The sequence below is a fragment of the Delphinus delphis genome, chromosome 19 (assembly GCF_949987515.2).
Source record: "Delphinus delphis chromosome 19, mDelDel1.2, whole genome shotgun sequence".
In the NCBI taxonomy this organism is placed as follows: domain Eukaryota; kingdom Metazoa; phylum Chordata; class Mammalia; order Artiodactyla; family Delphinidae; genus Delphinus; species Delphinus delphis.
In genome coordinates, this window is record NC_082701.1 from 26,017,347 (window position 1) to 26,045,008 (window position 27,662).

At 47.8% G+C, this 27,662-nt stretch overlaps 4 protein-coding genes across 4 annotated transcripts in view; 1 reads left to right on the forward strand and 3 right to left on the reverse strand.

The window, feature by feature from the left end:
• Positions 1-27,662, forward strand: part of LOC132415251 (C-C motif chemokine 4) — a 175,088-nt gene that overhangs the window by 40,726 nt on the left and 106,700 nt on the right. The gene's annotated exons all lie outside the window — the stretch shown is intronic.
• Positions 1,352-5,183, reverse strand: CCL16 (C-C motif chemokine ligand 16). Its single transcript, XM_059998496.1, is given in 3 exon segments — positions 1,352-2,209; positions 2,627-2,879; positions 5,036-5,183. Coding segments are annotated over 2 exon segments (441 nt in total). The 5' UTR covers positions 2,815-2,879; positions 5,036-5,183; the 3' UTR covers positions 1,352-1,956.
• Positions 7,352-10,936, reverse strand: CCL14 (C-C motif chemokine ligand 14). Its single transcript, XM_059998497.1, has 3 exons — positions 10,702-10,936; positions 8,025-8,139; positions 7,352-7,566 (listed from the first exon to the last, which is right to left on the reverse strand). The coding sequence occupies exons 1-3, from the start codon at positions 10,787-10,789 to the stop codon at positions 7,422-7,424; spliced, it is 348 nt and encodes a 115-aa protein (XP_059854480.1). The 5' UTR covers positions 10,790-10,936; the 3' UTR covers positions 7,352-7,421.
• On the reverse strand, positions 16,440-20,315 carry CCL15 (C-C motif chemokine ligand 15). Its single transcript, XM_059996909.1, has 4 exons — positions 20,213-20,315; positions 18,139-18,186; positions 17,545-17,659; positions 16,440-17,147 (listed from the first exon to the last, which is right to left on the reverse strand). Exons 1-4 carry the CDS (start codon positions 20,268-20,270, stop codon positions 17,027-17,029), a joined length of 342 nt encoding a protein of 113 aa, XP_059852892.1. The 5' UTR covers positions 20,271-20,315; the 3' UTR covers positions 16,440-17,026.

A 27,662-nucleotide genomic window follows, 5' to 3' on the forward strand; every position in this document is an offset into this window, starting at 1 on the left:
GCAGCTCACAGCCTGGGGGGGGATTAGAGCAGGTAGCAGTGACCCCTGTGGGGGAACAAGGGGAAGCCAGAGCCTTGGTCCCTTACCTGCCCCGAGCCCCTGCCCAGCCAGCGTGGTGATTGACAGGTAACTGCACAAGTTAAAGTGATTTTGGCACAAGTAACAGAACCCAAGACCTGCTAACTCTGGCTCATGTAAAGAAAAGCGGGTACTCAGATACCTGTGGACAGATTAATGAATGATGAAATACATATGAAATACAATGAAATATTATTCAGACCTAGAAAGGAATGAAATCCTGACAACATGGATACATTTGGAAAACATTACGCTCAGTGAAATGAGCCAGTCACAAAACGTCAAATACTGTATGATTCCACTTATATGAGGTACCTAGAGGAGTCAAGTTCATAGAGACGGAAAGTAGAATAGTGGTTCCTGAGGGCTGTGGGGAGGGAGGAGTGGGAAGCTGTTGTTTACCGGTACAGAGTTTCAGCTTGGGGTGATGAAAACCTTCTGGAGATGGATAGTGGTGATGGTTGCACAGCAATTTGAAAGTACTTAGTGCCACTGAATTGTACACTTAAACATGGTAAAAATGTTGCGAATGTTTTAACACACACAAACCAGAACTGACCTAAACCAACGAAAAGTTATTCTGGAGATGCTAAATGCTACCATGGTCCTTTAGGAATTAAAACAAAACAGGAATAGTGCGAGGAATGCTGGGGCATCTCATGGAATTGAGATTCACCAAACCTCCAAGCCTGGAGTGGGGACAGGAAGTAGGGCAGCTCCAGGGGCTTCAGTGGATGAGTTCATAGGGACAATGAACTTCCTTCGGGACGATGCTCGAACAGCAACCAGTACTCGTTTCTCTGGTCCAAATTTCATCTTTCTAAGAGAGAGTCTCATTGGCCATCTGGAGTCAGGTGGCCATCTGGATCGATTAGCTTCAGTTGTGGTGGGGTGGCAGGGAGGCAGGATGATGCAGTACCACTGGGGGCCACTGGGGGCAGGCATGGGTCAGTTTATCAGAATCCAAGTCTTTGGATGGCCAGTCTTCAGAATGATCACTTCAGCAAATTTATTTGTTTCTCTAATTAAGTAGCTTTAGTTGCCTGATTTTGCTTTGCCTGCATAACACCATTTTGCAGGAATGTTGGATTTTGTCTGAGTCCACTCCCTGTTGTTGAGCTGGGGACAGAGGGGTAGGGAGAAGGGGAGATTGGGTATATATGTCTGGGCTTGGTACCATGTAAACTTTCCAGTCCCCCAAATTGACAAATTTCTCAGGCGAATGTGGAGAAGCCCCTGCAAAAACTTTGATTAAGTTTCTGCCACCCTAGCAGAAAGCAGGCAGGAAATTAGAAATCAAGTTGGCAATAAAGCAAATTTTATTTATTGAATGGTTGCATTTTAGATCAAGATTTTTATCCCCAACCTGGTCTAATGCCCTTCCCTTGCCATGCAAAGCTTAGAGTGGGAGCTAGGGATTCACACCTCCTTTTCTGTTTTGGCACTGTCTATACACACGTCACCCTGGGGAAGACCCGATATCAGGGGATCCAGCAAAACCTCTGCAACAGGGACAAAAATCACTAGTATTTGAATATTCCCACCCTGGCCTGCTAAGAAAAAAGTTATTTTTTAAAAGAAAAGATAATAGAAGAAAAAAGAGACCTAGAAAAGGGATAAGGGTGGACAGGAAAAGTCTTGAGTCCTCTGGGTCTCAGTGAGTGAGAGGCCAGAGGTGGTCTGATCATTTAGAACGGCTGGAGTGATGTGAGGATCTGAAAGCAGAGCAAGGAGGAGGATGTGAAAGATGCTTTTCTGTGCATTAAGAATGTATCCCTGCTCTCCTCCCTTAACTTTGGCATGTCCTCCAGAGATTGAGAATATATTTGAAACTTTACTTTGTGGGATCACTGGCCTGCTTCTCTGAATGTAACTCTGTCATTCAGACCACAAGGCTGCCTGCATTTTCACAGGGTTGCACCATTTTTCCCCCAAACTTGGGCTCCCATTGAGGCCTGACCACCATGGGCAGTTGAGGATCTGGGGCTGACCTTTCTCAGATCGAATAATGTTAATAACCTAGACCAACTTCCTGGAAGGATGCAAAGGTAGTCTGGGATCCTTGATGTATTCTTGGACCCGTTCGTTATTGGGGTTGGTACAGATCTCTCGTTTCCTTCTGGTGATGAAGCTGTGGAGGCAGAGTTAGACTGTCATGGGTCATAGAGTATGTTGGGGGTCCAGTCGACACTTCTAGCTCACAGCGGGCTTGCCTCATGCCCTGTACCACCTCCCTAGGCCTCCCCCACCTGGGTCCCCTCAGAAGGCCTCCCTCTCTGGCCTCTAGACCTCATCTCTTCATTCAGCCCCTTCCCCACTCAGCCTAGACCCTCAGGCTTGGGTTTCATTATGGCCACCATTTCTTGGGCCACACAACTATAAGTGGCAAAAATCAAGAACGAAACCCAGGCCTGTCCTGTGAGAGTCAAAGCCCAGGCCCTTAACCACTGTTCCCCTGTTCTAGCATGGAGACTTGGTTCTGTGCACCCCATTCCAGCCTTGGGCTCCCCTTCCCTCTCCATAGAAATGTCTGCAGAGCGGTGCTTACATGATTGCTGGCAGGTAGCAGTTGAGGGCCTTTCTGTATCTCACCACCACTTTTCTTGGCAATACTTTCTCATGATACTTCAGGCAGCAGGCGGGTGGAGGGTTCACCGACTCAGGAATTTCTGAGGGAATGACGTTGAATGCTGAGCCAAGGAGGTAGAGAGGGAGCCCATGGCTGCCCACTTCCATGTCCCATCTCTTGCATTCTGCTTTTCTGATGGCAAAGCCATTTATCAGCAGGGACTGATGGTAGCCTGATGGATAATGGAGAAAGTGAAAAAGCTGAACCTTCTGTAGAACCTTCAGCCTCTGGACTGAGTGTCACCAAGTACAGAGGACTGGGGTAATCATATTTGCTGATGAACTTGACTTGGCAAACACATATTGAGCTCCTATTACACGCCAGGCTCTATGGGGTTCAGAACATGAGGAAGACACAGTCACTGCTCTTGTGTACCTTACGGAGCAGTCTGGGTAAAAAGGGAAAGTGAAAAGATAAACGCTACAATAGAACGTGGTCTGGGATAGAGTAGAATTTGACACAAGATGCTATGGGAACAGAATGAGGGGTGCCTAACCCAGCCTGGGTGGTTGAGGAAGAAGTCCTACAGCAGGTGGTGCCTGAGTTGATTCCTGAAGGATGATTAGGATTTAGGCAGACAGAGGAGTTGTGGGATCTGGAAAAAAGAAATGTATGGAGGCCTGAGGTGGGGGAAGCCCAGTGTGTCTGGGGGGACGGAACAGTTCCAGGAGGCTGCAGTGCAAGGTGGGAAGGAAGATGTAGGAAGGGAGGATATTGACGAGGGAGGGGAGGGCCACACCTCTTCTCAGCTGTGATAGGGAGCCTGGATTCTGTGCTAGAGGCACCAGAGAGGCTGAGGTCAGGGAGGAGGCTGAGATGGGGAGATGGGCAGAAGTCAGGGCAGGAGGAAAAGGCTTATATTTAGGCTTCAGAGTCAGACAGCTTGGGCTGGAGTCTCGACTTAATGACTTGAATCATGGGCAAATTTCCTAATCTCTGGGTGTCTTTACCCATTAAACGAGGGTAAAAAATTACGTCCTAGGATCGTGGTGAGGATTAGTTGAGAGAATGCTTGTAAAGCCCTTAACTCAGAGTCTGGCACAGGAAGACTCAGCGCTCGCTGTAATGAAGAGCCAATGGTTGTAATGGCCACTCTTCTGGCCTGGAACTGGCTCTTTCCCCCTCTCTGACGCTCGCAGGATACGAGACTCGGCTGGGTTATCACTGTGTCTCCCTTGGGCTCCCCTGACTGCTCATCAGTTGGGGATATCACCTCACCCGGCCCCCAAACCTGCAGAGTGCAAATCCCTGACCCTCGCTTCCAGCTGGTGGCAAAGCCTGAGACTTCTCGAGAGAATCATTTGCCTGACCCGTGCTTTGGGTGGGCCATTTTCTCTTCCTGCTTGACCTTCCCGAAGGGCACTGTTGCCCCGTCCCACCCACCAGAGGCACCTCTACCCACAGTGGCCCTGGTTCTCAAGGCAACGTTTACAAAGACCAGGGGCACCCTGAGAGCGTGTGGGCAGATTACATGGTGTGTGTGACCCTCTCTCCCCTGAGTGTTTACACAGGCAGAATCTGGCCAGACTATATGCCAAGGGCAGCCTTAGGGACAAAGGAAGGGCTGGGGCAGTTGGAGGCGGGTATGTAGAAGGCCTGAGTGCCTTGGTCCCGTCCCTGTCACCAGCCCTCATAAATGATGGTAGAAGCAGGGTTAGGGGGTGGGCAAAACAAGCCCCATTCTCCATAGGTCCCAAGCATCCCATAGTTCCAAAACCTCTCAACTTCCTTCAACCCCTTTTCTCTTTTCTCCAGACTTTATTTAGTCCTAGGCTGGAGGATGGAGATAGGGGCCCAGAAACCCACAAATGGTACACGTGGGCATCCCACCAGGACTTCTTTTGGCTGCCGTGGTAGTCCCAGCAAACTACAACAGACACTGCGAGCAAGGGGTGTCTAGGTTCAGACTCCCCGTTCCTGGGCTTAGCCTCAAACATCACTCATCCCTGACCCTTCATCCTGCCCTCCCAGAGGATCTATGGCTTTTTTCATCCACTTGCCTTGCCTCCCTCCTCATTGCGTACATTTATTATCTCTTCTGCTTCTTCCTTGGCTTTTCCTCCTAAATGATCATTCCTGCTGTCTGTCTTTGGGATTCCTGATGTAACCTTGACCCAGCTTCCTGAAACTGCCCAACCCCAGAAGGATCTGGACCACAGCTCAGCTCTACTTACAAAGCGAAGAGTTTGAAGGCAGCAGCTCTGTGTGCAGGAGGGGAGAGGCCCCGGGGTTGGTGACAGAGACCTGACAGCACTCTTAGCAACACCTCGCTGCCCGCTGCCCCGTTCCGTTTTCTCAGTGCCGCCCTTCAGGGACAGGTGGACTCACTTGGCTGGCTGTGAATGGCAGAAGTAATGGTGAGCTGAGGAGAGAGAAGGCAGCCACGGAGACCATCATCCTCTCAGTGGGGCAGTTGGGCTTTGGAGGCTGAACGGAGACAGTCTCCTTCCTGGCCATCCACGCTGGGCCCTCAGCTCTCTGGACTCTGACCACTTTAGCGGGCGGAGGAGGAGAGACAACGGCCCCTCCCTCGGTGTTTGCTGAAGCGGAGGGCGGTGGAGGGCGGGGTCTGGAGCAGAGTTGAATTCGGTAAGGTTTGAATCCGTGTGAAGGAAACAAGAGAGAAAGGGAAGTGTGGAGAACGTGCCATGTGTCAGCACCTGGCAAGCCCCACTTCACTTAATCCTCCCAGCGGGGAGTAGAGATTTTCACTCCCATTTTGCAAATGAGGCCACTGAGGCTTAGAGAGGTTAAATAAATTCTCCAAGGTCACATGGGTAGGAGACAGATAGGCAGTCCTGAAAACCAGATCCGTGCGGTTTCACCATGTTCCCTGCCCCCATCTCTATGTTGGGGAAGGAGGAGGGAGGAGGGTTGAACTGACTATTTCCCCAGGTGATCGGTCTTTGGGAGGGCAAACAGAAAGCCGGATTAGAGAGAACACAGACCGAGGCAAGGGTAGGGTTAGTGCCCTCGGAAAAGGATGTGTGTCCACCCCCGCCAAGGACACATGATTGAGCTCACACTCTTTCTTGTCACAGATTATGCTACAAATACCACCCCCCAGCCCCCACAGTGCCTGATCCTTGGGCCCCTGTTTGTTGCTGAAATGTTTGGCTTATTTATCAATGTTCTCATTTATCTCTTTGGACCTTGGACTCGGAACCAGTTTTACGTCTAATTAGCTGATCCCTTCTGGGTGCCCTCAGTGTGGGTTAATTCAATCTGCCACCATGGCCAATCATGGCCAGCAGAGGGCCACCCCAACCTCATGAACCTGACAACCTGCTTCTGGGTCCGGAGTTCCAGCTGCGGCCCACCCCCACCTTTGTCTAAGCCTGGACCTGCCCCTCAGCATCTTAGCTCTTCAGACTGCCTCAGAGCCCTGTTCCAGGCTGAAGGCAGCGTGCAGAGAAGAAATGAAAGATACAGGGGATTTTGCCTTTGATGCACTGTGAGTTTTAGAGATGTGAGGGAGTGTTTCAGGAGATGGGAGTAGAGGGAGGCAGGGGAAAAACAAGGACTATGAAGATACCTGTGGGGCTTGCTGTTTGGCATGACTGCTTATAAACAGGAAAAAAACATACAATGCAGTTAGTCCTGGTGTGTTCAAGACAGTCAGTGGTGGTGAAGCTGTGGCTTTTTATGAAGCTAGGGAGGGTACGTGTGTGAGATACCCCATTGACCTCTGTTTATGGAGGAGAGAAGGTCTGAGGAAGTCTGCTATACCTTCAGTGTGCAGGCACCCTCCTGGCCCTTGTCTGTGGAGGGCTGGAGGCCAGGAAGGGTGGTCATAGTGCCTACACTGGATGTGCTCTTCCTCTTTGTATGCAGAGCTCCTTCTTGAACCTGGAAGATGGGGGCATCCCCCCCTTTGGGGGCAGTTGAGTGTTATTCCTGGAGCATAAGCTTCCTCTGGACTCCTGAATCGTTCCATCTATCCACGCATCCATCCACCATCCATTCATCCATCCATCTACCCATCCATCCACCCATCCATCCACCATCCATCCATCCATCCATCTACCCATCTGACTATCCATCCACCATCCATCCATCTATCCATTTCCTGAGCACCTGGTGTGGGTCAGGCTTTTTGCTATGCCTTGTGCAGGACACAAAACTGAGTAAAACAATAGAGTGCAACCTGATGTATGTAAGTGGATGGGCAAGAATTGGATAAAATATTTCCATGAGTCATTCCTATCCCAGTCAGCAGGGAACAGAGGCCTTGAGACCAGCCCAGAAAAAGACTATGGAGTTTGCTATAGAGAGGCCTTTATGAAGATTTACCTGCAAAATCAGGTGATAATTCTTAGCTTTACACTTGTGAAGCTTAAATAAGATAATGCACACAAACTGCTTAGCAGAGTGCTTAGAATATAGACGGCGCTACAAAAATGGAATCTGTTATGATTGTGGTTGTTATTGTGTAAAGGTAGCTTTTACACTGTCTTCCTCATTTTCTGCTCAGTTTTCCTCTACCTCCATCGGAGACCTGACCCATTTTTTGGCACCAGGCTCTGGCCAAACTTTTGCAGAGTGATGCTTGAGGCTGAGAGTGCCACCCTGAGCTGGACTCACCAGTGTCCTCAAGTCTACTGCCAATGGGCAATTTAGTAGAAATGAACGAGTGCAGGGAAGGGCATGATGGTCTTTAATTCAAGGCAGGGCAGCTCCCAGGAGGTGTCTGGGGCTAAATTGGGAGTGGAGTTCAGCCCCATCTCTTTAAATTCTGAGCTGTGTCCTTCTCCGCTACTTCTGGGTCACTCAGATCTCCTCCAGCTCCTTTGATATAGTCCTGGACCCAGTCATCGCTGGGGTTGGCACACAATTTACGGCCATTTTTGGTGATGAAGCTGTGGAACAAGAGGGGAGAAGGATGACAAACCAAGGGTCCAGCAGCCAGGAAGCAAGAGCCCATCCTCCCTTCCTCACAAATTCCTCATCCAACCCAGACTGGTTCTCCTTCCTTAGTGAGAGGTAGCCCAGGGCCAGCGTCCTTTCTGAGGCATGCCCTTCAGCCCCTCAGGGCCCCTGGGCCCATCTAGTCTCGGTGTCCCCACCCAGGAAGTGCCCCTTGCCTCCCTTCCCCTCCCCCACACCTCCCCATCCATGGCACCAGCTTCCTCCTGGCCCCAGCGGGCCCCAGACAGCCCAGAAGCCCCCAGGTTCCCTCCCGACTGCCTCTCCCTGCGTGGACATTCCTGAGAAGCACCCTGGGGAGCACCCATTCTGTGTTCTCCCTGCCCTCCTCTCCCCTACCCGGACCCTGCTGGCTCCCCCTCCCCCAGTGTGGTGTATGGGTGCCACCTACACAATTCCAGGCTTGGAGCACAGGCCGCCGGTCTCATAATAGCGTGAAATCCAGTGCTTCCTGATTGGCCGGGTCAGGTAGCTGTAGCAGCACTCGGTGGGGGGGTAAGGTCCTCCTGAGGAGAAAGCATGGAGGGAAGCTGAGATCAGGGCACTTGTTTGTTTGGTTTTTTTAAATAAACTTATTTATTTTATTTGTTTATTTTTTGCTGCGTTGGGTCTTCGCAACGCGAAGAAAGAGAGACTAGAGAAAGCTGCGCGCGGGCTTTCTCTAGTTGCGGCGAGCGGGGGCTACTCTTGGCTGCGGTGCGCGGGCTTCTCATTGCGGTGGCTTCTCTTGTTGCGGAGCACAGGCTCTAGGCGCACGGGCTTCAGTAGTTGTGGCTCACGGGCTTTTTTCTCCACGTCATGTGGGATCCTCTCGGGCCAGGGCTCGAATCCGTGTCCCCTGCATTGGCAGACGGATTCTTAACCACTTCGCCACCAGGGAAGTCCCAGATCGGGACATTTGTTAAAGGTGACAGCTGCTGGCTGCCTCTGCCCCCGAGCAGGTGGAAGAGGGAAGGAAGGAGGGGACAGCCCCCAGAATTCCAAGAGAGGGCTGTAGAAAAAACTCAGTCCTCTGGTCTCCCCTTCAGACTCTTCCCGGGGCTCCCCTTTCCCTCTTCCTTCATTAGTGATCACTCTGCTTTCCATTCTCCACCCCCACATCCCTACCCCAGAAGGACTGGCTGATGACTTTGAACTCCAGATGGAAGAGCAGCAAAGCCCAGATCTCAGCGAGCCCACGCCATCCCTGGGGGCAGCTGGCAGAGATGCTCCAAAAAGGAAGGATGTGGGAAGAAATCCCAACAGGGATTGGGATACATGCCATTTGGGAATGCAGACCCTGCCCCTCCCAGTGTCCCCATCCTGCCCGTTCCCTGCAAAGAGGGCAGGATGCCCATACCAAGCCCCGAAGACAATGGCCCGGGGGCCAGGACACCCAGATCTGCAGGACACCCCACCTCACCTCTGCTGGCTTTGCGGCCCTCACCCCTCATTCCCTCCTCAGTCTCCCCATCTGTGAAGAGGCGGTTAACTGGATTGATGGTCTTTACATGAAGTTTCCTGGAGGCACTGATGCACTTGGGAGTTCAGTCTTGGGTATAAGACCCCATCAGCCTTTTGGTCTGTTTTACATTTTGGGCCTCCTGTGTGAGATTTTGCTTGAAGAGAAGGTTTCCTGATCTAAAACACTTTCTAAAAAATCACTATTTTTCAGTTATTTTTTGATTCTGAAATTTCATGACTCTTACAGGAGGTGCAAGGGGGTGACAGCAAAGTCACACTGAGATTGAATTATGGGGGTAGCAGGAAGGGCGTTTCAGATCAAGGACCCTGCAGTTAGCAGGTGCAGTGATTGGGGCTGTGCATGTTATGTGACCAACCTGGACAGAAATGTGGGTGTGCACAGCGATGACCTCGGGGTCACCGACAGTGACCGGGTGCTTGGGTGGAAAGGGAAGGGCTGGTCCTCTTATCCAGCACCATTGCCAGCAGCATCCTCACTCCCCAAAGAGTGAAATAAGGGACCCGCTGGTCCCCGGGAACCACTGCCACTGCATTCCTCTGAGCTGTCTGAGTGAATTCTCAGAGAGGCAAATCAAACTGTCCAGATTCCGTCAACTTTAGTCTAGTTTTATTTCAACAGCCTTCTATGTTTCCCTTCAGTTTCTGAAAAGGAAATAAAGTAAAATTGCAGAGTGAGGAATAGTTTTGGCTGCTGTAAAGGCAGCTCATCTTAAGAAATAAGCTGAAAAAAGGTGGCCTGGGGACACCCCCAACTGTTGCATTTCCCCCTACCACATAACTAAAAGATGCTGCACTCGTGGGGTAGGGAGGACCCTGGAAGCAGCCTGGGTGCAAATCCCAGGAGGTAAATGGACATAGTGGCCTCGACAGGCTCCAAATACTGTTCCTCAGTCTCCCTGGGGATAATGACCCCAAATGGGATGAGCCAGTCTTTTGCTTAATGGCAAAGAGAGGTGAATTGAGGGAGTGAAGAGATAGCCTGGCCTCACTGCCAGGCACATGGCATTGACAGGAAGGGGACTCATCCCGCACAGGGTGAGGAAGACACAAGACCTTATATACATACAACGGAATACTACTCAGCCATAAAAAAGAATGAAAATTTGACATTTGCAGCAACATGGATGGACTTGGAGGGCATTACGCTAAGTGAAATAAGTCAGACAGAGAAAGACAAATAACTGTAGGATATCCCTTATATGTGGAATCTAAAAAATATAACAAACTAGTAAATATAACAAAAAAGAAGCAGACTCACAGATATAGAGAGAAAACTAGTGGTTACCAGTGGGGAGGGGAAAAGTAGAGGTAGGGGGTTAAGAGGTACAAACTATTAGGTATAAGACAAGCTACAAGGATATATTGCACAACATGGGGAATACAGTCAATATTTTATAACTATAAATGAAGTATAACCTTTAAAAATTGTGAATCACTCTATCGTACACCTGTAAGTTATATAACATTGTACAGCAACTATACTTCAATAACACAAAAAAGAAGACACCAGACCTCCTTCTAGAGCCCCTTTCTCCTTGTATCCCCGGCAACCCTACTCGTGCTTGTTTACCCACAAGAACCAGGTTGGAAGGTATTGCACTCACTTGAATCGGATTCAGTCTTGGACCCCAGGGCGACGGAGATGAGGACAAGGAGGAGGGGGAGGGCTGTGGCTGCCATGCAGACCCTCATCCTCCTGTGAAGGGAGTGGCTGCGGGAGGAGAGCTGGCCTGGTAGGGGCTTCGGAGGCTCCTGGGCTGAGGAAGTTTTGAGAAATGGTCATTGAGGCAACATATATTTTTTTAAATAGGGGAACTAAGATTTCAAAATAGACTTCTCAGCAATTTCATATCCTGCGCGTTTGTTGAGGGTGGAGTGAAGGAAGCACAGAGAGCTAAGTTTCAGGGAGGAAATTGACCTCCATCCCCAGTGGGAGTACGTTTAACCCTTTGATATAAGCTCTTCCTTAGTCGTAGGGCGACCATGAGCACAGTGGTAGAGGAGACTGTCTCAGATTCAGTGAAAGATCTCAAAGGCTGGGATGTGTCCTGTGCCCAATTCTGGTTCCTGGCCTCAGAACAAGGCTGTTTGGGGGCTGGAGATTGGAGGGGATTTGGGGCAACAGGATGAGGTCTGGAGCCCCCACATCAGGTCTAAGAAATCCTCACTTAAGCTCTTCAGCAGAACCTTTGTCTCTCTACCTCCTCCCCAGCCTTTCACTGTCCCCTGGGGTGAAGAAGTGTCACGGTGCTCAGCAGATCATTTATTTAACAAGCATTATACTTTAAGGGTTGCTATACGCAATAGCTGCTGTCCCAAACGCTTCATGACTATTAGCCCTTTTAAGCCTTTTATCAGTAGTTGAGGAAACTGAGGCACAAAAAGCATCCATTCCTCCCCCGAGATTTGACAGTTGATAAGTGGAATCGGGCTTCAAACTCAGGCAGTCTGGCCCCCAAGTCTGTGTCCTTAATCACTCTGCCGTGGAGAAGAAACGCAGGAGCCCCCAGCGAGCTGTCTCTAAAACTGTCCTGCCTGGCTTGGCTTCTCTAGAAAACCTTTATTCTGAGACCTTTCTGAGTTCAGAGAGTGGATCCCTTTGGGACCTTCTCCCAGTTTCTGACTTTCATTACAGAAAAGGTTGATGGGAACCTAGAAAATGCTTCATTCAGGGATGGCTAGCAGGTTTCACTGATTAGTGGTGGACTGGCGCTTAGTGTTGGAAATGGTTCTGAGGCCGTGTCCGTGCATCATGTGACTGAGGTGCTTTCTGTGAAGGTGCAGCTTGTGTCATCCTTAGATTTGTCTAAACAGGCTATTTACTGAGGAGGAACTGGAGCTCAGGAAGGGCCAGAGACTTGCTCATGTTCACGAAATGATTTGGATGCAGGACAGACCCACCTCTTCACGCTCTCCGTCCAGTGGCCTTGACCGTGCTCTTCCTGGGGGAACTTGCCCTATTCTTCTTGCTGTTGTGGTTAGAAGGCTGTTTCCATCTTCTCTCCTCCACTCGTCAGGGCAGGGCAGGCCTAGCAGATAGCAAGTGATCTGTAAGTATATGTTTTAGAAGAAGGATGAATTGAGCTGGTCTAAGTATGTATATCTCACAGGAAACAGCTGAATTCTCATGTTTAGGTGCCAAGACAGTAATTTATTCAAAATGTTCTGTATTTGTTATCAATAATAACACTATTTAAACTCCTCAAGTCAAGTGATAACAATTGTCGTTAGGAACAATCTAAGGAAACAAGATGTTTCTGGGAAGAATATGAATTGGGAAGAAATAATGATTACTTTGTTTTTGTGGAGACTAGCCTACTTGCCAAGTTGTTGCTAGGATCTCTACAGGAAAGTCCTTTATTTTTCAAGCAGTTATTGAATTCCTACCCACATTAGTCTGGTTACGCTCATTGCTATAATGAACAACCCCTAAATCTCAGGGGATTCATTACATGAAGGTTTATTTCTGGCTCATGTCACAGTCCAGTGTGGGCCAGCAGTGGGATGAGTGTGAATGTGTTGGAGAAGGCTGTTTCATGCACCCATTCAGGGACCAAGTCTTCTTCTATCTTGTAATGCCGCCATTTTCCACAAGAGGCCTCCAAGTTTACTACAAAAGGGGAGAAGCAGAGAGGGATGGGCAGATTTTTATGGCCCAGTTCTGGAAATAGTATAAAGTACTTTCGCTTACACTCCATTGACAAAATGAAGTCACCTGGCTCCAACTTAATGACAAAGGTAAGGAAAATATAGATCATCTGTGTGCCCAGGGACAATAGAGAATGGGTTTAGTGACCACATCACTTCTTTGCCATAATATCATGGGCTAGGCTTGGAGGTGACCCTGACTTCAGAGGACTCATAGCGTGAAGAGGGACTCAAAAAGTAAATGAAAATTGCAAAACAGTGGGATGAATGGACTTCAGTGGCAACATAATCAGAGACCTTAAAGGTTCTCCTGCTGCTCACTGGTGAGTATGCAGTGCCTGTTTAAAAAATGTTAAAAATATCGGACTTCTCTGGTGGCACAGTGGTTAAGATTCTGCCTGCCAATGCAGGGGACACGGGTTCAAGCCCTGGTCCGTGAAGATCCCACATGCCGCAGAGCAACTAAGCCCATGCGCCGCAGCTACTGAGCCTGTGCTGTAGAGCCCGCGAGCCACAACTACTGAGCCCACATGCCACAACTACTGAAGCCCGTGTGTCCAGAACCCGTGCTCCACAACAAGCGAAGCCACTGCAATGAGAAGCCCGCGCACTGCAATGAAGAGTAGCCCGCGCAGAGCAACCCAGACCCAATGCAGCCAAAAATAAATAAATAAAATTATTTTAAAAAATGTTAAAAATGTTTTTCAAAGCAACACATATGCACTGATTAAAAAAAAATTGAATAATATAGAAAGGGTGGGTGGGACCCTTAATATGTTTACTTCTTTGCTTCATTGCCTGTGTGTGAGAAGTCTTCCAGCTCCACCGGCCTCAACCAAGTGGGTCATGCCCTCTGTCCAAGCACTGGCTCACACCAAGAGAAAAGGGAATGAGCTATATTACTTTTAAAATCTTTTTTTTCCTTTACTTTAAAAGTCTTGTCTGTGGTTCTAAAAGTGAAATAGTAAAAATATGGATTTTTCTTTTTACAGCTTTAAAGCACATATTTTTCTAGTTATTTTGCCCTTCTAAGATTTTTACTTTTAAAAATTCAAAATTGGTTGTCAGACTTATTTAGCCATATTTAAACTTTTCCCAATTGTATATTTCTTTTATAATTAAGTAGCTTTGATAAGCTTCATCATGAAAACAATCAAGAATTAACACAAGTCAAAAGCCGGCCCATTTTGTTGTTTGTCCTTGAAAAGACAATGAAGATTCTTTTTTTTTTCAATTCTTTGAAATTAGTTTTTGGTTACTAAAGAAATATGTGCTTTATATAAAAGTTGCAAACAATGCTGAAGTTACAGTGTTGAGAGTGAGAGTTGCTCTTCAAATTTCCACTCCACCCTGCAGCATCAGCATTACCTGGGAACTTGGTGGAAATGCTGATTCTTTGCCCCACCTAGTCCTACTGAATCAGAATTTCTGTGGTTTTTTGTTTGTTTGTTTGTTTGTTTTTTTGCGGTACGCGGGCCTCTCACTGTTGTGGCCTCTCCCATTACGGAGCACAGGCTCCGGAAGCGTAGGCTCAGCAGCCATGGCTCACGGGCCTAGCTGCTCCGTGGCATGTGGGATCTTCCCGGACCGGGGCACGAACCCGTGTCCCCTGCATCGGCAGGCAGACTCTCAACCACTGTGCCACCAGGGAAGCCCGACTTCTCACTTCTTGCTCTGTGCATCCATTTTTCTCCCAAGTTCTTTGGTCACCTTTACAGTTGCTACCCTGAACTCTTTCTTGGGTAGATTGCCTATCTCCACTTCACTTAGTGCTTCTTCTGAGATTTATTTAATCTTGTTGCTTTGTCTGGTGCATCTTCCTCAGTCACCTCATTTTGCCTAAGTTGCTGTTTGTATTTTTAGGTATCTGGTACATGAATTATATTTCTTAACCTTGGAGAAGTGGCCTTCCGCAGGAGACGTCCTGTGCATCCCAGCCGTACATGCCCCTCTCATCATCCAAGCTGTGTGCTCTAGGGGTTCCCCCTGTGGGGGCTGTGTGGTTCCTTCTGTTGTGGCGGGCTATGTGGGTGTCTGATAGGCTTAGTTGGCCCTGGTCTCTTTGTTTGCCAGGTTCTGCCTTGTATGGAGCTGTTGGCTGCTGGTTAGTAGGGCCTGGTCACAAGGCTGCTGACTGCAGAACTCCAGGGAGCCCCAGGGCTAGTGCTGGCTCACTGGTGGGCAGAGTCAGGATCTAGAAGACTCCAGGGTGTTATCTGCCTACTGGTGGGCGAAGCCAGGTCTTGGGGTTAGTGCCAGACTACTGGCAGGCAGAGCCGGATCCTGGAGTCTGGTTTCAGGGCTCAGGGGTCCCAGAGCTGGTGTCAGATCACTGGTGGTGGGGGTGAGCAGGTCCTGATAAATTGGCTGTGATGATGTCCGGGTTGTCCCAAAGCTTGTGTTGGCCTGCTAGTGGGCAAGATTGAGGCCCAGCTGGTCCCAAGGTAGGATCTGGCCTGCTGGTGGGCAGGCTGGTTTTGTAGGCTGTGGGATTGTGGTTTTCTTGCATGTGGTGTCTGCCCCCTGGTGGGTGAGGCTTGTCCAGAGGCTAAAGCAGGCTTCCTGTAGGGCAGAGCTGGGGCCCTGAGGATTCTGGGGCTGGTGCCTGCCCCCCGGTAAGTGGAGCTGGGTTCTGGAACTCTGGTGGGTGAGGCCATGTCCAGAGGCGGCTGTAGGCTCAGGGGGTCTTAAGGCAGCCTGTCTGCTGATGGTGAGGCTGTGTTCCCACCCAGTGACTTGCTTGGCCTGAGGTGTCCCAGCAGTGGTGCCTACAAGCTGTTGGGCCAGAGCAGGGCTGGATCCTGGAGCAATAAGCTAGAGGGAAGATTCCACAGAGGTGCCCCCCAGCGCCAGTGTCCACGTGGTAGGAGGAGCTCCCAAGGATCGCGGTTGCCTCCTGCCTCTCTGGGAGACTCCCCAAGATCAGCAGGTAGGTCTGACCGAGGCTTCTATCAAATGTTTGCTTTTGCTCTGGGTCCCAAGGCCTGTGAGATTTTGTGTGTGCCCTTAAAGAGTAAGGTCTCTATTTCCCCCAGTTCTCTGGGACTGCCAAAATTAAGCCCTGCTGGCCTTCAAAGCCAAATGCTCTGGGGGCTTGTCTTCCTGGTTCAGGACCCCTGGGCTGGGGAGCCTGATGTGGGGCTCAGACCTCTCACTCTTGTGGGAGAACCTCTGCAATGGAGTTATTCTCCAGTCTGTGGGTCACCTACCAGGGAGTATAGGACTTGACTACATCATAAGTCTGCCCCCTACACGTCTTATTGTGGTTCCTTCTCTATGTAGCTTTGTAGCTTTTTACCAAGCACAGATGCAAGGGATTTTTGTCTAGTAGAAAAGATAATTCCCAAAGTTACAGATTTATTGCCCTATAGCAGCGGTCCCCAACCTTTTTGGCACCAGGGACCGGTTTTGTGGAAGACAGTTTTTCCACAGATAGGGTGCAGGGGAGATGGTTCAGGTGGCAATGCGAGCACTGGGGAGCGGCAGAAGCTTCGCTCTCTCGCTCACCCGCCGCTTGCCTCCTGCTGTGCAGCCAGGCTCCTAACAGGCTGCGGACTGGTACCGGTCCACGGCCCAGGAGTTAGGGACCCCTGCCCTATAGGATATTAATTTGTTTTTCTCTAACAACATTTCAGAATGCCATCCCCAATAACTATAATAAATAATAAACCTCTGTTCCTCAGATGATCTTTGAATCAGTTTAATTGTTCCTTCATTAATGGGTTAAATACATCTTCGACACATATTCAATCTATACTTGAATGTCATGTTTTTAGCTTTTAAAAAACTCTACTATGATGTCTTGTTTTGACAAAAACGCAAATCCAAAGTTCAGCAATTCCGACAGATTCTTTTTCCTCTTAAAGTTAAAGTTAAATTGGATACTCTTTATTAATGCACTGCTTTTGTAACCAGAACAGAACAGTAATTGTTGCTTTTTAAAAAATAATTCAGGGCTTCCCTGGTGGCACAGTGGTTGAGAGTCCGCCTGCTGATGCAGGGGACACGGGTTCGTGCCCCGGTCCGGGAAGATCCCACATGCTGCGGAGCAGCTGGGCCCGTGAGCCATGGCCGCTGAGCCTGCGCGTCCGGAGCCTGTGCTCCGTAACGGGCGAGGCCACAACAAGTTAAATTGGATACTCTTTATTAATGCACTGCTTTTGTAACCAGAACAGAACAGTAATTGTTGCTTTTTAAAAAATAATTCAGGCCAGGGCCCACCTAGGAGGTAGTCTGGGCTAGAGAGATGGAGGTGAGGGGGCCTACTTCAAGTATCTCTTCTCAAGAAGATAGTGTTCTCAGGTCCTTGGTCACTGATCTTAGCTTCAGGTCCAACATGCATTTCTGAACATTCTCATCTTTGGGGTTAGCACAGACACGCTTCTTCGTTTTGGTGATGAAGCTGGGGAGCAAAGGGGGGAAAGATTACAAACAGAGGAGAGTTCAGCAAATGGGAATGGGGAGGCCCATCCTCCCTGCCCCTCAGATTCCCACTCGGCCCAGCCTGTTCTTTCCTTTCTCTGCTGCAGGAGCTCAGTGGCCCCTCTCTGAGACCCTCCCTCAGGCTCCGAGACTCCCTTAGTGACTCGTGGAGTTTCCTTGGGCAGCGTCCCTCCTGCTCTCTCCTTCCTTCCCTAGCTTCCCTCTTCCCTGGGAACATCTCATACCTGATGGATCCTAATGAGGACATAAGCCTCAGCTGACCTGGCAGGATCCAGAGGGTGGGACTTTTCTGGACATCCATCCATCAGGTGCCTCCCCCCACACCCCCAGACATGGCCAGTGAGCTTGGCACTTACATGACAGCAGGCCGGGAACATGCACTGGTCGTTTCTTCATAATCTTTCATGGATACACATCGGATTTTTACTTGGGTGTAAGAGGTGCAGCAGTCAGTGGGACGGTGAAAGCCTACTGCAAGAGAAAGGGTCACTTAAGGACTGAGTCTGAGGAAAACTAGATCCTTTCCCCCTTTCCTCCTGAGTACTGGGAAGGGTAAGAAGGTGCAAGACTCGAAAGTGATGTTTTCCTTCTCTGCCAGCACTTGCTGGTGTCTCCTTGCTTCACTCTCCCCAGGGTTGAGCTGTGTGTCGGAGGGCATCCAGGCGGGGCCACAACAGAGCAGGACCATTCCTCCCAGAAGAGGAAGGGTCTGAGGCCTGCAGGGGGCATCAGAGAACACCCCTCCCCCCTCCCCCAGAGGAGCCAGCTCTTGGGACAGCCAGGTGGAATAGAAGTCATCTATGGAAGAGGCCACCTGTAGACCCATGGCCCATCCTGAAATTCCTTGGAGATGTTCACCACCCATAGGACCCTCCTCTCCCCCCAGGCCCTGTAAACGAGGTAGACCGAAGCCATTGAGCAGATATATATATACCGTAACAAAACTTTACCTCCGTGAGACGCGAAGTGTTCGTTCTTCAGGTTCGGCATCAGGTGTTCTATTTGAGAGAAACAGTAGAGAAGGGAAGAAAAATTACTGGGAAGCAGTTGTTTCAACATCTCCATCTATCTCATTCCTCAACCCCATCCCCTGGTAGGGAGGCAAGGATGCTGGACCACTGGACCAGACCTGCCTCCAGACCCATTTTCTCTACCAAGGCCCTGAGACTTTTCAGGGAACGTTTGAAGAAGTTTGAGACATGAAAACATTCTATTGACTTGAATACAAAAAGCAAATTGCAAATCCAACACAAATAAATCAGTTGATTAGCTACATAATGTGATACGGTCCACAGTGCTTTCCACACATTTTTGGAATTCACAGGACTCTGGAAGCAGACAAATGTTTCATTAAATGATTTGGTGGTACAATGTCACCCAAAGTGAAGTGAGGCTATCTACAGGCTTTATTTACTCCTTTAACATAGGAGTAAATGTGTTTGCTGCAGAAATATTACTGTGTTTGGTTAATGTGTCTCTCAGACTCTGTCAGGGATGTTAAGTAACGTCCAGGTATGTGTTACCTTTTAAAATATATATATTTTTAGAATGTGATAAAATGTACATAATATAAAGTATACAATGTTAATCATCTCTAAGTGTACAGTTCAGTAACATTAAGTACAGTCACATATTGTGTAACTCATCACAATCCATCCATGGAACTTCTTTCTTGCAAAACTGAAACTCTGTACCCGTTAAACAATAACTCCCCATTTCCCCCTACCGCATCCCCTGGGCCACCGCCATTCTACTGTCTGTCTCTGAATTTAACTACTTGAAGTACCACATATGAGTGGAATTATACTATTTGTCCTTTTGTGACTGGCTTGTCTCACTTATCATTATGTCTTCAATATTCATCCATGTTGTAGCATGTATCAGAATTTCCTTATTTTTTCAGGCGGAATAATATTCCATTGTATGTGTATACCCTGTTTTTCAATCCATTTGTTTGTCAGTGGACACTTGGGTTGCCTCCCCCTTTTGGAGATTAAAATTCATGCTGCTGTTAGCACGGTTGTACAGGTATCTCTTCATGTATCTGCTTTCAATTTTTTTGGGTATATCAAGAAAAGGAATTGCTGGGTCATATTTTATTATCTTTTTAAAACCTGAAAAATTCTGCATTCCAAAATACATCTAGCCCCAGAGATTTTGATAAGGGGTTGTAGACCTGTACTATGCTAATTAGGCAAACACAACTAAACTTCTAGTTCATTTCTTATGTAGTTACATATGAATTATATTAAATGAGGCATGTGCACACACTTCAACACGCTTGGTATGATGTGTGTGGGGCTTGCAAAATAAAGTCTTAAATGACATGTCTTTCCATAACAGCTTGCTAACTAGCTTGTATCCTAATGCCACCACTTACGGCTGTGTGATCTCGAGCAAATTACCTACGGTTTCTATGCCTCAGCTTTCTCATTTGTAAAATGAGAATAATAATAAGCAAAACCATATAATTTGCTGATAGTCTACCCCACAGCATTGTTAGGAGGATCCAATGTATTAATATCTGTAAGACACTTAGAACGGTGCCTGCTTTCACACAGAAAGGACTAGATATTTATTTGTTAAGTAAATAAATAAATGTGGTTAAGTAGACTTGGGTGAGTCACTCGCCCGGCTTGTCCAATTTCCTCCCTGAAATGATAGTTTTACACCAGAGGGTATATAATAACTCTAACATCATAGAATTCTATACCTCTTTCTACAGATTTACAATTTTACTACAGTTCTCTTGATGTAGCTGATAATAGTCCTATATCAGCTAAGAGAAAGTGTCATATAATTCTGGCCATGAAAGGGAGAGAATTGTTTCCCCAGGTGGGACCAGTCACCTGTATACAGTTTTCCCCAGGGACCGAAGGCTGCAGGGAGAGGTCTATACCTACGGCTGCTGCTTTTAACCAAGTATCACATCCCTATTGGGACAAAGGTGTCCCTCTGCGTCTCCTCCCTGGACTGAGGGTCACCATCCACCTGCCCACCTGTGAGAAGGCTCACTGAACTCACCAGCTGCAGCCTGGGCAGCAAGGATGAGGCAGGAGAGGGCAGCTATTGAGGTCTTCATCTTCCCCGTGCACAGCCAGTACCAGCCTGAGGACTCCTGGGCTCTCTGCTCTCTGACTCCCCCAGACCCCAGCTCTGCCCTTGTATTTATAAGAACAGGGGGACCAGGAAGTCACAAGGCGGAGGTCAGAATGCTGTTCTTTGGCTGAATAACAGACAACACACTTTCTAAAAAAGGGAACAAGGCTGGGAAGGTAACAGGAAGTAGAGGGCAAGGATGACTTGAGGTTTTCCCAACTGCCCAATGGATACAGGCAAAGGGAGGGACTAGTTTATGAAGGATACTTCCTCTAGGAGGTTCACTGAATACTTTAACCAGAATTTTTTCCTCGGGAGTTAACCCCATTCAAGGGCATGAGCAGCCTGTCATCAGGGGTGACCAGAGAGGATGCTCTAACGTGTGAACCTGGTCATGTTATCCCTCTCTTTGTTTCACCCCCACATCCAATCCATTAATAAATACTTTTGGGTCTACTTTCAAAAATGTGTCCAGAGTCTTATTATTTTTCACCACATCTACCCTCTCCATCTTGTCCAAGCCAACCTTATCTCTCACCAGGATTCTTGCAAAAACCTCCTAATTTGTCTCCTTCCTCTGCCCTTGCCCTGTTTCACTTCATTCTCAACACTGCAGCCAGAGCGATCCTGTTAAAATATAAATCAGATCAAGTCAATCCTGTTTAAACCCCGCCCATGGCTTTTTAATCTCCCCAGTGTAAAGCCCAATCCTTCTAAGAGCCTACAAGCCCCTATGTGCTCTGGTCCCTGTTTTCTCTCTGTTTTCAGACCCTATTACTTCCCCTCACTCATTCTGCTTCAGTTATACAGGCTGGTTCAGAGACCTTTGTTCCCTCTGCCTTCGTTACTCTTCCCTTAAATTACTGTATTACTTTCTCCCTAACTTCCTTCAGCTCCTTACTCAAATGTTATTTTTCTGGTTAGTCTTTCTGGGACACTCTATCTAAAATTATAATCTCCCTCTGCCCAAATTTCTTGTCTTAATTTTTTCTCCTGTGCACTTAACACTATCTAATATACTATATACTTTACTTGTAAATCTTTTAATATCTGTCTCTTTTTCTAGAACATAAACTCCATGAAAGCAGGGATTTTTGTATCTTTGTTCCTAGTTTAGATTCCCCTGAAAGCAGAGCATGAGAACTATGGGGTGAAGCTCGATAATTTGGGAAGTATTCCTACGAGCAGGAATGAGAGCCTGGACCAGTTGGTGGGGATTAGTGTTTGATTCTGCTGGGACTTTTTGAAGTACCTTATGAATGCATTGCAGAATATTTTGCCTGGAGGAAGAAAGGAGAAACATTTAGCTCCTGGCTTTCATCCCTGTGGCATTTTAAAATATGGCCACAAATTCGTTGACGTGCTTTTCTCATCAAACAGTGGGGTCTCTGTTTTCTCCTCTTGAAGCAGAGAGGGCTTGTGACTGGTTCCATCAATGGAGCATGCCATGTGACCTCTGAAGCTAGGGTGTGAAAAACCATGGGGCTTGAACCTTGATCACTGGGGACACTTGCTCTTGGAGCCCTGAGCCACCATTTAAGAAGAGTGACTAGCTTGAGGCTGCCATGCTGTGAGGAAGCCCAAACTACGTGCAGGTGTTCTGGTTGACAGTCCCAAATGAGCATAGCCTTCAAGTCGTCCCAGCCTAAGTGCCAGACATGGGAGTGAGGAAGCCTGTAGATCTGCACTGCCCAATATAGCAACTACTAGCCACATGTGGCTACTGAGCACTTTAAATGGGGCTAATCTAAATTGAGATATTCTGAAAGTATAAACTATACACTGGGTTGCAAAGACTTAGTACCCCCCCCAAAGGTAAAAGCATCTCAATAATTTTTTATATCGATTACATGTGGAAATGATAAGGTTTGGGATATATTGGATTAAAGAAAATACATTATGAAAATTATTTCATCTGTTTTATTTATTTATTTATTTTTTTTAAGCTATGCCACGTAGCTTGTGGGATCTTAATACCCAAACCAGGGATTGAACCTGGGCCAAGGCAGTGAAAGTGCCGAGTCCTAACTACTGGACCGCCAGGGAACTCCCCTGTTTTACTTTTTTAATACGGCTATTAAAAAATTTAAAATTCCATATGTGACTTGCATTGTATTTTTATTGGACAACACTGCTCTAGATGGTCGCCCATCCCTTTGAGTCATTTCTTGCTAATTGTGTCTTCCCAAGCATGCCCCAGGCATCATCAGCAGAGATGAGCCATCTGGGCTGTGCCCCGTATGAATTTCTGACCCATAGAATTTGTGAGTAGAATACAATCGTGGTCATTTTATACCACTAAGCTTTGGGTGGTTTGTTACACAGCAATAGGTGGTGGGGACAACCCTTCACTGGCCAGTGGTGGATCACAAATATTAAATTCCTCACATTTCTGGTTTGCTAATGCATGTGTGTTATATTCTATCATGATTTCCACAGCTCAGGATCAGAGAAAGCCCCAGGGCAGGAAGCTATAGAGTTATGTGGCAAGAGACCTGCATGAAGCTTGTGTAAATCTAAGAAAGTGATGGCTGAGCAGTGGCTGAGTTAAAGGGTGAGTTTGCAAGGATGTGAAGTAATACCCGATACGGTCCACCCTTTGCTTCCCTCCAATGTGTTTGTGCCTTTATTACGTCTAATCCATCACAAAGCCTCCTTCAAGATGGTTGTATTAGTTCTTCCAGGTTCAAAAGAACCCATACTGTGTACTCATACTAGTACATCTCTACTACCCACCCCTGCCTTCTCCCCAGGAATCCAGCAGAGCCTAATGTTGCAGGGATGGGAACCACAAATAGATGACTGGGAATTATGGAGAGGGGCCAACCCCTTGGTTCCTGAGTGTTTTAGCCACTGGCGACAGAGCATCATCTGACAACCTTTGATTCAGTGCATATACTGAACTCTGGGAAGGTCCCAACCCTGAAGTTTGTTGTTGCCTCAGCTAAATTATTAACAGCCCACCATTCTCTTGATCTGGGTGATTAAGTATATGCTAATACCAGTGGATCCCATATACCCACTGACTCACACCATTTGCTATAAAATGGATCCCCTGACTTGAGCCATCTTGTACAAACACCATACTGAGTGATCAGACATTCTGTAAGTCCTTGGACCATTGGCAGAGGTACTGCTGGTAGGGAAAAAAACCCCACATCTGGAGTACGTGTCAGTCTTGCAAAGGTTGGATTGTTCTCCCTTGCAGGGTGGCAGAGGTCCAAGATAATCAACAGGTCACCATATGGCTGTTTCTTCTCCTTGGAGCTGGGCGCCATATTGAGACTTGACATCTACTTCTGCTGCTGGAAGGTTAGGCATTCAGCAGTGGCAATAGTTAAAGGGGCCTTGATGAGAGAGAGTCCACACTGTTGGGCCCACGCATAGCCGCCGTCCTTGCCACCATAGCCAAGGGCTTGCTGCACTAGCGCTGTCGTGACTGAGGGAAGAGGCTGGCTGGCTTCCATGGGGCAAGTCATTCTATCCACTCGCTGACTTTCTCCTTTGTTGTGGATGTTACCCAGTGACTTCCAAGTCCCTGTAGTCATGAGTCCTTGTCCAGTACCTCCAAGTTGCACGTGCCTGAGTACCGAACAGATTCCTTCAGGTCCTTTATGTCAGTATCAGAGAGTCCCTGATACAGGAAAAGAGGGGTATGCATGATGGCAAGGTGAGGTGCTGTCAGATTATACCTATGTGGAGCTGGACAAGGCCTGTGCAGGACTGGTTGCTGTAGTGGTGGCCAGAGTAAGAGATGGCACTGACAGACTAGAAGTGGTGTGTACAGAGGTGTCTGACACAGTACCGAACGAATGTTGGTTCAGCAAAAGAAACAGTGAAGGCGCAAATGTCCAATTTCACAATATACTGCCGTTTCTTGACCTCTCTGGTATAGAAAACATTTTGTGAGTAGTTTTTGTGTACTTCCTGAGTCTTTTATTGATTTTCCTCTCCTCCACCACCAAGCAGCATTGGTGACATTTAAGAATCACATCAGCTCTGTTTGCTACTTAGCTTGGCATAACCGAGGGAGCAGGCTGTGCATCTCCACATCAGCTGCTCCAGCCTCAGCGGTCTTCCAGAGCTGATGATAACAACAGCCAATGCTTGTTGAACACTTACTACGCTCCAGGAACTGTGCTTTGGGCAGTTCCTTTGAGACGAGGTGTTTGCTACGTGAAGCACTCACTATAATAATTTCACAATACTGCTTAGGACACCTGCTAGCTTCTTCCCTTAGAGATACCAGATATCTTGTCATCTCTGCCTGTAAACACTGCTCTTGCCACACTCCAGTATCTGGGCTTGCACAACACGTTTATCTAGCATAAGCTGAGCTGCCCTATCCTATTACAAAGTTAGCATATTTGAGCTAAGATGTCCCCTCGCTGGGGTAGCTCATCTTTTTTCTCAGACCTGCACTTAGTCTACGGGAATTTTCTGCTGTTACTTTCAACTTTGCCCTCCCTCCTTTCTCATCACTCCATGTGTTATGTGTCTGCATGCTGGGCAGGTCTTGAAATCTGGATGGTGTTCCATGCACAGGTCCCTTTTCAGGAGAGAGGCCTGAAGTTGTGGTTCTTCCCTGCATTGGTTGCTGTTCCTTGAGTTTCCACGTGAAACCATCCCAGGTGTCGGGCCTCATCTGATGGATGTGTGGTGAGCAAGAAAGGTCCTTTGAGTTCAGGTGGTTGTCCCAAGCAAAGGTGAGGTAGTGATCTAGTTCTCTCTCAGGCCAGGTGCGCATCCCACTGGGAAAGGCATTCTGGGGTATGTGATCTTTCAACCCCTTCAGGGCCACAGAAGAGAGGCCTTGGGGCTGGAACACCTCCTTCCCAAGAGATAAAGCGCTGCACAGCTGTGCTGGGTTTATTGCCTCATGTGGGATTATCTTTCTGCGTTCTGGACTCAACGCGTGCACCTTTGTTTTGCCTAAGCTTGTACGACATAGGGCACCAGGCCAACCCTCCCACCACCTGTTCCCAGTGGGGAGGGAATGGGACCCTTCACTTGTAGCCCAAGAGGGGTTGCAGATCATTCTCCTAAGTTGGCTGCAAGATGGTACCCACTGCCTGTGGGGAGGAACGACACTCACTGTTGAAGCTCATCTTGCTCTGTCTCTTCTCTACGTGAGTAAAGTATTCCATCCAGCGCCTGTGTAAGTTGTGTCCTTTGTGGCAACTCTGGCACAAACCATGCCGTACGTTGACATCCTGGGACAGCTGCTCCTCGTGGCAGACAAGAGTTATCACCTGCCTAACACGTCCCAACTTTCAAAGTGCCAGGACTGGTACTCCTTTAAGACCCAGACAGGAGGGGACTACGCCTGGACCCCATGCTTTGGAGCACTCTTCATATCGCAAACACACACTAAATAAATTCATCGGAGAACACAAAGGAACCTCTGTCTCTTGGGATGTGGTACTCAGGGCTGGCCTGGCATGACCTTCAATACTAAACATCCACTCTTGTGACAAACACAGTTCATGACTCAAGGGAAAATGCTTTCCCACCTCTCCTGCCCTGTGTCTTTGAAAGGCTGTGCGTCCAAAGGCTGTGAAGGCTGATGGTGCCAGCACTGGAGGCCGACACCCCTTTGGACCGCGGGGAAGATTTGAACCACAGAAGCCTTTAGGTGAGAGAAAAGGTAAGCCAGCTAGCTTGTCAAAATCTTTCCTCGCAGATGGTATGAACGCCATATGTTCTTGAAAAACAAGCAGTTCTTCCCCGGCGGTGCTCCATGTTCATTGTCTTGCTTGTTTTTGTGCTCCGGTCTGTGGCGATGCACTCCCAAACTGGGACTGTATATGCAGTAGCTTCACAGGGCTGCAATTCGTTGTACTTTTAAATCTGTTTGTTCGCTCTTTTATAAAGTTCAAATATTGGCACACCTGACATAGAGGCCTCCTTATGGATTCTTACCCTGGGTCCTGTAAATGTTAGGGCAGGCCTGACCAGGACCCACAGAGACAGGTAGCTGGTGAGGTGACTCCTGGTCTACACCACTTCCTCCGTGTCCTTACTGTAAATATCTGTGTTTGGAAATAATCCGTGTGTACCTCTTCCACCCTTGTGTATGATCTTAAACAGCCTCACTATTGTACATGGGAAAGCCTTTCTTTTTAAGTACTAAGGGGAATAAAAGATCCAACCCACACGTCTTCTTGTTTCTCCTGATGTCTACAAGACTGGGCCCACGCCCTCCTTAGAGAAACACAACAAATCCGAAGAATAGCATTCCATTCAAGAGTCCACAGCTTGGGCTTCCCTGGTGGCACAGTGATTGGGAATCCGCCTGCCAATGCAGGGGACACGGGTTCAATCCCTGATCCGGGAAGATCCCACATGCCGCGGAGCAACTAAGCCCGTGTGCCACAACAACTGAGCCTGTGCTCTAGAGCCCGTGAGCCACAACTAATGAGCCCGCGTGCCACAACTACAGAAGCCCGTGTGCCTAGAGCCCGTGCTCCGCAACAAGAGAAGCCACCGCAATGAGAAGCCTGCGCACCGCAATGAAGAGTAGCCCCTGCTTGCTGCAACTAGAGAAAGCCCATGCACAGCAATGAAGACCCAATGCAGCCAAAAATAAATTTAAAAAAAATGAGAAAAAAAAAAAAAAGAGTCCACAGCTGAAGTCTGTTTTATAATGTAGAACTGAAACTGCTCTGTGGTCACACATGGATGGGGGTCCTCAGATATCTTCTGACCGTTTCCTTTATGCCTTGGTGATATCAAGTCAAATAAAGAGATTTCTGTTTTGTACAAAGCACTTCTCCTAACTCTAGCTTGGCTATTAGAGATTAGGTCTTGGTTTAAATATTTGACTTCTTCCTTCCTTTGGTAGCTTATGTACAAAAATGACTGCAATAAATCCCCCCACCCCGTATGCATACCCTTGGGAAGTTGTTTCCCATACTGACTCTGGTCTTGGCTATGTGACTTACTTTGGCAAATGAGACAGTAGAATGTGTGATGCAAACAGAGACTTGAAAAGTGCTGGCCCATTGAGACTTGTGCTAGTTTTCTACTGGGAACCTTTATGCAATTATGTGTACCAGCCCATAGTGGCCTCTTGAAGGTTAAGCAACCACATGGAGAGCTGTCCCAGCTGAGAGGTCATCCTAGACCATTTTTTTTTTTCCTTTTTGTTTTCAATATATTAAAAAGCAACATAGTACAAATGTTGTAGTTAATATTAAAAAGAATCCAAATTTTTCAAGGAATTAATTTTTATAAACAAGTTCTACAATGAAAGGGAAACGGCATATTGATACATAAAAGTTTTGTTAAACAAGATTTTAAAAATTTTAAATCAAAGTGTTTTAGACTAAATTCTTTCAAATGTTCAAACAAAAAAGAACCCTGTACAATCTCC

Bases quoted from the DNA above. Each gene is read 5' to 3' on its own strand.
- CCL14 (XM_059998497.1), bottom strand. From the start codon at position 10,789: ATGAGGGTCTGCATGGCAGCCACAGCCCTCCCCCTCCTCCTTGTCCTC. The intron at 8,140-10,701 runs GTGAGTGCAATA...CTTTCTCCTCAG, and splicing joins CAAGACTGAATCCGATTCAA to GAGGACCTTACCCCCCCACC. The intron at 7,567-8,024 runs GTAGGTGGCACC...CTTGTTCCACAG, and splicing joins TGCTCCAAGCCTGGAATTGT to CTTCATCACCAAAAATGGCC.
- CCL15 (XM_059996909.1), bottom strand. From the start codon at position 20,270: ATGAAGACCTCAATAGCTGCCCTCTCCTGCCTCATCCTTGCTGCCCAG. The intron at 18,187-20,212 runs GTGAGTTCAGTG...TCTCTCAAATAG, and splicing joins TGCTGCCCAGGCTGCAGCTG to AACACCTGATGCCGAACCTG. The intron at 17,660-18,138 runs GTAAAGTTTTGT...TTTCTCTTGCAG, and splicing joins ACACTTCGCGTCTCACGGAG to TAGGCTTTCACCGTCCCACT.